At 43.7% G+C, this 10,176-nt stretch overlaps 1 protein-coding gene across 2 annotated transcripts; it reads left to right on the top strand.

The window, feature by feature from the left end:
- Positions 1 to 2,046: 2,046 nt before the first annotated feature.
- On the top strand, positions 2,047 to 7,731 carry LOC112289282 (phytochrome 1). Of its 2 annotated transcripts, none has more exons than XM_024534380.3 (7): positions 2,047 to 4,321; positions 4,445 to 4,935; positions 5,302 to 5,618; positions 5,783 to 6,049; positions 6,175 to 6,407; positions 6,493 to 6,786; positions 7,000 to 7,731. In XM_024534380.3, exons 1-7 carry the CDS (start codon positions 2,772 to 2,774, stop codon positions 7,241 to 7,243), a joined length of 3,396 nt encoding a protein of 1,131 aa, XP_024390148.1. In that variant the 5' UTR covers positions 2,047 to 2,771; the 3' UTR covers positions 7,244 to 7,731. The 2 variants fall into 2 exon arrangements, 1 of the variants encoding a protein (XP_024390148.1); XR_002971822.3 differs by having other exon boundaries at positions 2,077 to 4,321; positions 6,175 to 6,268.
- The last annotated feature ends 2,445 nt before the right edge of the window (positions 7,732 to 10,176 follow it).

The following is a 10,176-nucleotide window of genomic DNA, read 5'->3' as shown; positions in this document are numbered from 1 at the left end:
TGTGCTACATCGGTATCGTCAGGGTATCGGGCGCCGTTCCGAGGAATCGACACCCACGCGGATACAAAACAGCTCCGTAGTTCTAGTTTCCCTCCTATATTCAGATTCTAGTTGGGATCCATCACCCGAGCAGTTGGGCGATGCCTGTGCTGCGAGTGAAGCCGTGCATGATTTGTGTGAATTTTACATGGATTCCTTTGTGTTGACCCATGTGGCACTGGACAAAACACTGCTTGGAATCTGCGCCTTGTGATCGTGCGGCCAAGCATCATGCCGAAATCGATAGCTGAGAGTCAAGAGTGGAGGTCAAAAAGGTCATGCGTGATACGAATACTGATCTGCAGAATTTTGCTTTCTTATCAAGTACGATGAGAGTTGGGGGTTGTTGTTTATACTTGAACCTACAGGAACCGAGGAAACAAAGAACAAGTTCATGGAATGCAAATACTGAGTTCTTCGAGGCAGCATACGGAATGAGTTCAAAGGAGCTCATGGTCTGAGCTTCTCGCTACACCTCTGTGTGTTTGTCTGTGTGCACATGTAACCAGGGTAGATACATAGCTAGAGAGACAGACAGTCAGATTCGATTCTATCCATCTCGTCATTTACCGGTAAAACCTGGACTACGACTTGGAGACTTTCACCAAAGGTACTTCCAGCCCAGCGCATCGGCAAGTAAGCCAAGATCACTCATCGACGGCCGAAGCTCCACAACACTATCAGCATCCAGCAACACACTGCAGCAATCTCCTTTACGTGGATGGAAAGCGAATCCCAGCGCAGCAAACCAGATCGCGGTGAGGTGGCCATGCCTCCATCTGCAAGCAAGCGATAGATAGGCCTCCCTTGAAAGCCATAAAACTGGGCAACAAAAGGCATTAACAACACCATCGACATCATCAACAACAACAACTCGCTCGCAACAACAATGCCTCTCTTTGTTCATGGTCCCACCTCGTTATCTCCGCCAAGCCTTCCATTCATCCAGGAAACGGATTAATATTTTAATTCATTCCAACCGTGGATGTGAACGGAAGGTTTGTATCACGTTTTCATCCGTTTGTATTTTCAGCCATGGTTTCACCAATTTATTTTATTTTATTTTATTTTTGTAACTGTTCTGACATTTGTATGATACTATGACATGTGGGTTTTTTTTGGGATATTTCTCACCATTTTATTATAAAATACTTTGACCAGTATGCTGTACACTGTATTATTTAAAAATTCTATTGGAAATTTAAAGCCATAGTAAGTGTAAAAAGATAATACATTGATTGATTCATGGGAAAGACGTATGGATTGGTTTGTGATGATGACTGATCGTGATGACTATGACTCAAATTTTTATGATGTTACAAAAATGAGATAAAATATTATTCATGTTTGCATTGCAACAAAAGTACACGGCTTTGTGCACTTGATACTTTAATCTACTTTTAATGGTTTGTACACAACATGACTAAGTTTGAAACTTTGAAACTTTGAAATAACTTATAGGGATCTTCTAACACAATCATGGCTTTTTCACTAAGGTATGTATTCAGAAGGAAAACCAAGCATTAGTTTGTCTTATATGTTTGCTGGAACCTGTTTCTTAAAAAAACTATTGAAAGGTATGCATTTTTTCTTAAGAACATCAACAATTACCATAACGTTTTCAATCATGTTGCAAATGACTTTATTTTATTCTTGTGTTTTTACTTGGGACTATGTATAATTTTCTAAAAAGAAAAAAGAAAGGTAATTAAATGTCTTTATCAATATTTCGATGTAAATATAAATATCTATCTATCTGACACATCTCATAGTCTGTTCTTGTATCACTAAATACGAACAATACCTTCATCTGTTAAAACTACAAAAAAACGAACGAACGAACGAACGAACGAATCAATGAGGGATTGGAAAAGCGAATGCGGACGAATGAATTAGTGGATAAACAGATGAATGAAAGTGGGGCAGGGAAAGTACCGTGGACCGGTAGTGAGACGAAGATGGAATCCAAGGCCTTCCGACGACGACCCCCCTCAACAAAGCATGACGTGGCCAAAGGGCAGTTACTACTTCCTTCCTCCCCGACGGGACTTTATCGAACTCAGACAGACAGACAGACTGACACAGACTCGCACAGACTCACTCGCTCACTCACTCTCACACACAGATTGAAACTGAGACAGACAGACCAGGACGAAGAAGAAGAAGCACAAGACGAAGAAGAAGAAGAAAGAGGAGGAGGGAGCAGGAGGAAGCGATGACCGGAATCGCAAGCCCAGGCAGCGAGAGCGTCGAACCCACCATGGCGCCTTGATTGAGTGAGTATAGCAGGGTGCTGCTTGCACACAACTTAGCGCGCGTGAGCACATTCTTCCAGCTGGTGGGCGCAGTTCTACTTCTCAATTGAACCTCCGCCAAGCTCAGCCGCGAGCTGAGCTTTGGCTGGGACGAGATTGGCGAGGCTTTGAAGCTGTAGCTGTAGTTTCCAGCCGGGATCTTTCTTTCTCTGGTGAGGGTTCGGATTCTGCACTGCGCACTGGGACGTAGCGATAGTTATGGAGATGCGAGAATTTTTGTGGGGTGGGATTATTGAAAGCTCGGTGACTTCGAGAGCTGCGCGCTAGTCTTTTTTTCCCCCCGGCGCAGCTTCCTTCCAGGCATTCGCAGTTTCGTTGCTGTCGAAAGGTTTTGGGAGTGGAGTCGGATTCCAACACCTCATAGCGGTTTTGGGTGTGGTTGAATTTGAGTAATTTGGTCCACGAGAGCCGTTCTCGATGTCGTCCACTAAGTTGTCGTACTCGTCGGGAACCTCTGTCAAGTCGAAGCACAGCGTGCGCGTGCAGCAAACCACCGCAGATGCCAAGCTTCAAGCCGTCTACGAAGAGTCAAATGACTCCGGAGACTCGTTTGATTACTCGAAATCAGTTGGTCAGGCCACCAAATCCACTGTGCAACAGGTCCCCGCGCAAGCTGTGACCGCTTATCTCCAGCGCATGCAGAGAGGGGGTCTCACTCAGAATTTCGGGTGCATGCTCGCCGTCGAAGAGAGTACCTTCAGGGTCATTGCATACAGTGAGAATGCGCCCGAAATGCTTGATTTAATGCCACAAGCTGTGCCAAGTGTCGGTCTAAAGGAAGTCCTCGGAATCGGAACCGATGCGAGGTTGTTGTTCACTCCCTCCAGCGCGTCCACGTTAGAAAGAGCTGCGGCAACGTCCGACTTGACCATGGTCAACCCCATCTCTGTTCACTCTCGCAATTCAGGGAAGCCATTTTACGCAATTGTGCACCGCATTGATGTTGGAATAGTGATAGATTTCGAGCCTGTTCGATCGAACGATGTCGTCATCTCCACGGCTGGGGCTCTCCATTCTCATAAATTGGCAGCGAAAGCTGTTTCGCGGTTGCAATCCCTTCCCGGAGGCGACATCGGCCTCTTGTGCGACGCAGTTGTGGAGGAAGTACGTGAGCTCACGGGCTACGACCGAGTGATGGCGTACAAATTCCACGATGACGAGCACGGGGAGGTCTTAGCCGAGATTCGAAGATCAGATTTAGAATCCTACTTAGGGTTGCATTACCCTTCAACTGACATACCGCAAGCATCGAGGTTCCTCTTCATGAAGAATAGGGTGCGGATGATTGCGGATTGCTGCGCGCCTCCCGTGAAAGTGATACAGGACAAGGACCTACGGCAGCCAATTACGCTTGCGGGATCCACTCTGCGAGCGCCTCACGGCTGCCATGCTCAGTACATGGGCAACATGGGGTCAGTCGCGTCAATTACTTTGGCCGTCATTGTGCATGATCAGGAGGAGGATTTCGGAGTGCAACAGAAAGGCCGTCGGCTTTGGGGGCTGGTGGTTTGTCACCACACGTCCCCTCGGACGATCTCCTTCCCTCTCCGATCGGCTTGCGAATTCCTGATGCAGGTGTTTGGATTGCAACTCAACATGGAAGTGGAGCTTCAGGCTCAAATGAAAGAGAAGCACATCCTGAGAACGCAGACACTGCTTTGTGACATGCTCTTGCGGGATGCTCCTGTAGGTATTGTGTCGCAGTCTCCCAATATTATGGATCTGGTGAAGTGCGACGGTGCAGCTCTCTATTACGAGAATCAGTTCTGGCTCTTGGGGACCACACCGAGTGAGGAGCAAATCGAGGAGATTGCAGCTTGGCTATTAGAGCATCATAAGGATTCAACAGGATTAAGCACAGATAGTCTGGCAGACGCGGGCTACCCAGGCGCGAATCTGCTCGGTGACGCTGTTTGTGGCATGGCAGCTGCAAGAATCAGCTCCAAAGATTTTCTGTTATGGTTCAGGTGAGATTTGAGGTACTAATTTTCGCTCAATTCTTTGTTTTTGTTTTTTGTTTTTTTTTTTTTCTTTATGAAATTTGTTTCTTCTCAAGTGCTCAATTTGTGGATTACATGTTGTTGAGGTAGGTCTCACAGTGCTAAAGAGATCAAGTGGGGTGGTGCCAAGCACGATGCCGAGGACAGGGACGACAGTCGGAAGATGACTCCTCGTTCTTCATTCAATGCTTTCCTAGAAGTTGTCAAGAGACGCAGTGTTCCTTGGGAAGACATCGAAATGGACGCAATACACTCTCTGCAGCTTATCTTGAGGGGCTCCTTTCAAGATGTTGACGGTAGTGGTGGGAAGACGATGATCCATTCGCGGCTCCACGATTTGAAACTGCAGGGCATGGACGAGCTTAGCACGGTTGCGAATGAAATGGTGAGGTTGATAGAAACAGCGACTGCGCCCATCCTTGCGGTGGACTCAAATGGGTTCATTAATGGATGGAATGCGAAAGTGGCCGAACTGACGGGACTTCCGGTTGGAGAGGCCATGGGTCGATCCTTAGTTAAAGATTTGATTTTGGAAGAGTATGTGGAGGTTGTCGAGCGGCTATTGTATCTTGCACTTCAAGGTATAAGTCTCCTAAATACAACCTCTTTGTTCTGAACGAGAAGTGGCTAGGGAGTTGGATTTTTCTTGAACAATTTTCGGATAGGATGAATTGCTGTATGATATGGAATTATGGTGCGACAAACTGCGTCTTTGACTAACATCGGTGGATTAAGACATCGGTGGATTAAGACATCGGTGTCAACAACAACTTCATACAACAGTTCTATGAGCTAAAGTCATACGATGGAATTTACCGGTACTACGCTAACCTAGAGTTAGTATAGTCTGAGGGGCTAGAGTTCTGCGTTTTCGTTGAGCAGTTTCAAGACGGGACACTATCTTCTACATCGTTCGGAAGTGAGGACTGATTGTTGTTCGTCTTCAGGAGAAGAAGAGCAAAACATCGAGGTTAGTTTGAAGACGTTTGGAGCGCAAAAGGCGAAAGGTGCAGTGATACTAGTAGTGAATGCCTGTTCGAGTCGGGATGTACAAGAGAATGTGGTTGGTGTGTGCTTCGTCGGCCAGGACGTGACAGGACAGAAGATGGTTCATGATAAGTTTACACGCATTCACGGTGACTACAAAAGCATCGTGCAGAGCCCAAATCCTTTGATTCCACCCATCTTTGGAAGCGATGAACTCGGATACTGCATCGAGTGGAGTCCTTCAATGGAGAAGTTAACAGGATGGAAGAGGGAAGAGGTAGTGCAATCCTGTTCATTTACCTCTTACGATTATTTTCCTGGTTCACAATCCTTGTGTCTATGGCTCTCGTATATTTTGATTAGAACTGGTGATCGTTAGTTTTATCGCTTATATTGAGCAGCTGGAATTTGCGGTTTATGTTGCTACATTGCGGGATGCAGGTTCTCGGAAAAATGCTTGTTGGAGAAATTTTTGGTGTGCATCAAATGTGCTGTCGTCTGAAGGGTCAAGATGCAGTAACTAAATTCATGATAGTCCTCAATAACGCTATGGATGGTCAAGACACCGACAAGTATCCGTTTTCCTTCCATGACCGCCAAGGGAAGTTAGTGGAAGCTCTCCTGACGGCCAACAAGAGGACGGATGCAGATGGGTACATCACAGGAGTTTTCTGCTTCCTGCATATCGCAAGCCCAGAACTGTTACAGGTCGGATCCTCGATCTGAGTTCAACCCTATCCCTGATTATTATTACCTAGGCTTCTCAATACAATCTCCTTCTTTTACTCCGTTCGAGCAGTGGCTGAAGTCGGTGATGGCCGTGTTGTACGCAGGCACTAACTGTTCAACGAGCAACGGAGAAAGTGGCTTTTGCCAAACTCAAGGAGCTTGCCTACATTCGACAAGAGATAAAGAATCCCCTATACGGTATCATGTTTACTCGAAATCTGATGGAGGATACAGATTTGTCGGATGAACAAAAGCAGTACATGGACACTAGTGCAGTTTGTGAGCGGCAGTTGCGGAAAATATTGGATGATATGGACCTTGAGAGTATTGAGGACGGGTAAGCTTGAATTCTGTTGGATTCTGGGGGTATAATGTGTTTGGCTCGTTCAACCCTCGAAGGTTGACTCTTTCTGTTCGTCCAGGTACTTGGAGTTGGAGACGATGGAGTTCGAGATGGGATCTATGATGGACGCTGTAGTGAGTCAAGGCATGGTCACGTCAAGAGAGAAGGGGCTTCAGCTGATTCGTGAGACTCCTCGGGAGATTCAGGGCATGTGCTTGTTCGGAGATCAAGTTCGTTTACAACAGGTCCTCGCAGATTTCTTATTGAACGCAGTGCGTTTCACCCCTTCTTCGGAGGGCTGGGTCGGCATCAAGGTGGTCCCAACCAGGAAACGCCTTGGTGGTGGTTTTCACGTTGTGCACTTAGAGTTCAGGTAGGCACTCGGCAACACGTTCCTCACTTTGAATGTGGCTGTTCATATCCCGTTTAGATTCTCCAAGTTTCTCATTTTTGGTGATGAATTAGCTCTGCACACGTCTAGGCTTAGATTCCTGTTCAGCTTCGTGAATCTTTTCTTTACGGTTGATGACTGTTCTAAGTAAGCTGGATAAGGGTTTGTTTGTTTGTTTGTTTGTTTGTTTTTCAGAGTAACACATCCGGGTTCAGGGCTTCCAGAGGAGCTCGTCCATGAGATGTTCGACCGGGGCCGCGGCATGACCCAAGAAGGACTTGGGCTGAGCATGTGTCGCAAACTTGTAAAACTAATGAACGGTGAAGTGAAATACATAAGGGACACAGGCAAAAGCTGCTTTCTAGTCAGCCTGGAGCTGCCATTGACTGTTAGCGATGATGCTGGCAGCGTGAGGCAGTCGGGCCCTTTGAATTGCTGATGATCCTGTTTTTGAAGACTGATGGACAGCTCGCTTGTTCCTGTACCGCTACAAACGTATTTGGCAGAGGCTTGTTGGAGCAGTGTGATGAAGTTGAATGGAGATGAGATGGAAATTCGAATCGTTTTTTTCCACCTCTGCATTGCTGCTACGGGAGAGGTTGTTGAAGTGAAGCGTCTCCCCCACCCTTGACAACAAAGGAGAAGGAACAACCATCGGGTTGCAGGTGATCAATACCCTGAGCTGAAGCTTACAAACCCTTTATTTCAACTATCCGACTGGGCGTTTCGCTCTGAGTCTGATCGCTGGGCGCATGGATCCAATCATACGGGTGAGAAGTAGGATCTGGATCCTGTACAATGTAATTTACTGCTGTGTGCCTGTTGGTACATGCAGTTTTGAAACTTGAGTGTAGACACACAATTGATATTACTATTTTTTAATGTATGAACCATAAAACTGCTAGATGAGCAGGTTTCTTCGTGTTCTGCAGGTCTTGTGCATCGTGTATACTTATCACAACTAATTTTAGATGGACGACTTGGGAAAAAGATCAAAAAAGATTAAAAAAAAAAAAATCGTTCTAGTTGAGATCAATTAGGATAATGTATTCAACGAACGATTGTTATAGTATCTCCCACGACCTGTTTTGAGCTGCTGCTTGAAAATCTCAATTATTTTCCGAACCCTTCAGACTCCACTTCATGTTTTCAATTCCTCCGCACTAGCAGTTTCATCCCTCACTTAGCAAGAAACACAATGCTTCTAATGTATGCGCAAGAGTGCTACGCTGTCTCAGAATTCCACTGAACGACAAAAAATGCGTGCAAATTGTCAATTCGTAGATCCGTCGAAGGTTCCGACTTGCATCCGGCGGGATTTCATTGTGTAAATAAACGATGTAAAACATTCTCTGAATCCATCACTGATCATCAACAACCTCTTATCGTGAAAATACACACCACCAACCATCCCCAACCTCACATACTTCAAAACCACACCCTAGTTTCAGACCTATTCTACACATCCAAACCCACATCGCGCTTCAAACACTTGAGATCTATGGAACGCTTTCCTAGAGATCGAAGGCTGCCATCTGTTCCGTGTGGAATCGCACAACGACGAAGACGGCAGAGAGCAAGGGCCCGAGCGAAACATGCACTACTTTTCACTCGCCCAAAATAGTCCACCCAACATATCACATAGAACTGGGGTTGCTTTCCCCGCGTCCTAGGTTTAGACACCCTAGTCCCGGAAATGGCTACAACACCACAACCCAAAATGGAGCATCTCGAAATCGACGCTTCAGTACAAAAACGGGCAATTCCTCCCCCGTGCTGGACTAATAAAACCAAATGCGGTGTCTAGCGCCGTGACAAACCCACACCAGGAAGCAAGCCAAACTTTTTTTTTCATGAGGACAGACCAAGCAAGCTCAAGCCACATCACAACTACGACGAGGGCAAAAAAGTGGGTTATGAAAAGCACAGATTGAAAAAGCTTCGGACCCACATCGTGATCCACATTGCTTATCGGTACAATGCCGCTTGCAGGGCACCCAAGCTTGTAGTCCAGTTCATCATTCTCCTCGCCATTGGCTCCCTAGATTTCCAGTCTTATAATAGCACAATATCTACTGTTGTGGGGGCCAAGCAGTGACAAGAGACTGGCTATACAAATTTATACGATGAAGCTTGGGTTTTTGTCCCTGCTAGCGTTCCAATCATGCACCATAACTGCGCATCGAGTTATCCTGTGCCTACGCTTCTCCTCGTTTGTCTTGTTCCTCCTATTGCTATTATTGAAGCTGGAGGCAACTAGATATATCATAACAGGGCTAAAAGCATGAGATAGATCCCCTCCTTGTTTGTTTGTAGGTGCTCTCATCCCCTCCTCGCCTTATCCAGTCAGTTACCTGAATCTTGCACTTGTTGTTGTTGTTGTGTGTTAAGTCCTTTATATTTGACATTATAACCATGCTGCCTATGAATCTACACTGTGAAATTTTATTTTGTTTTTATGTATTTCTTTAAATATAGATATTATATATTTTTTTGTTGTTGTATTTTCTCTATAATTAATTATTATTTTTGGTTTAAAACAATTTGTATTTGAGAATAAAAACAAGTTGGCTAATAAGACAACTAACTCATTCTCAACTTAAATTTTAATTATTTATAATTATTATATAATAAAATTTCAATTTTAAAAACAACATTAGAGATTATAAGTGCTTTTAAAAACCACATTAATATATTTGAGCTACCTTCAATCTAATTTATAAGAAATAACTACACCAATCAAAAGATCTACTAGAAAATTTGAAGGCCATAATAATCTTAAAAATCTAAAACATTGCAAAATAAAAGATATGAATGCAATTGTATATAATTGGCTAATGTAAACTCAATAATATAGATTTTACTTAATTTAAAACCTAGGATTGTTATGGACTTTAATAATCTAATTATGTTGGCTAAAATGCAAGACTTATAATCTTTCAATAGAAAATAATAATTTCCTCAACTCTAAAAAAACAAATAGCATTTTCTTTTAATGTACAAATATTAAAAGAGATTAAAGATGTGCTCAAAATCTCTTAATTGATCTTCTAAGATTGAAAAACTATTGAATACTATACTCTCATTGCTTTTTCTTAAAACTAAATGTTATCTAAAAAAATGCTAGTTTTTTTAATGATACTTGGAAAATATCTAATCAATATTTTAATTGTATAACATGTAACTTGGTTGTACAGGATTATTATTTTTAAGTATAAAATATAAAAATTAGGAAATATTATAATAATAGCTATTGATTTTAAAAAATGTAGTATTATTGATACATATACAATCAAATCTGTACAAAAGAACAAAAATTAATGATCTAAAAATGTAGACTACTTTCAAATTAGATATCTATAAATATTTAGT

This window comes from Physcomitrium patens, chromosome 12, assembly GCF_059467195.1.
Source record: "Physcomitrium patens ecotype Gransden chromosome 12, ASM5946719v1, whole genome shotgun sequence".
Classification (NCBI taxonomy): Eukaryota; Viridiplantae; Streptophyta; class Bryopsida; order Funariales; family Funariaceae; genus Physcomitrium; species Physcomitrium patens.
This window is presented reverse-complemented; position numbering and strand designations above follow the sequence as displayed.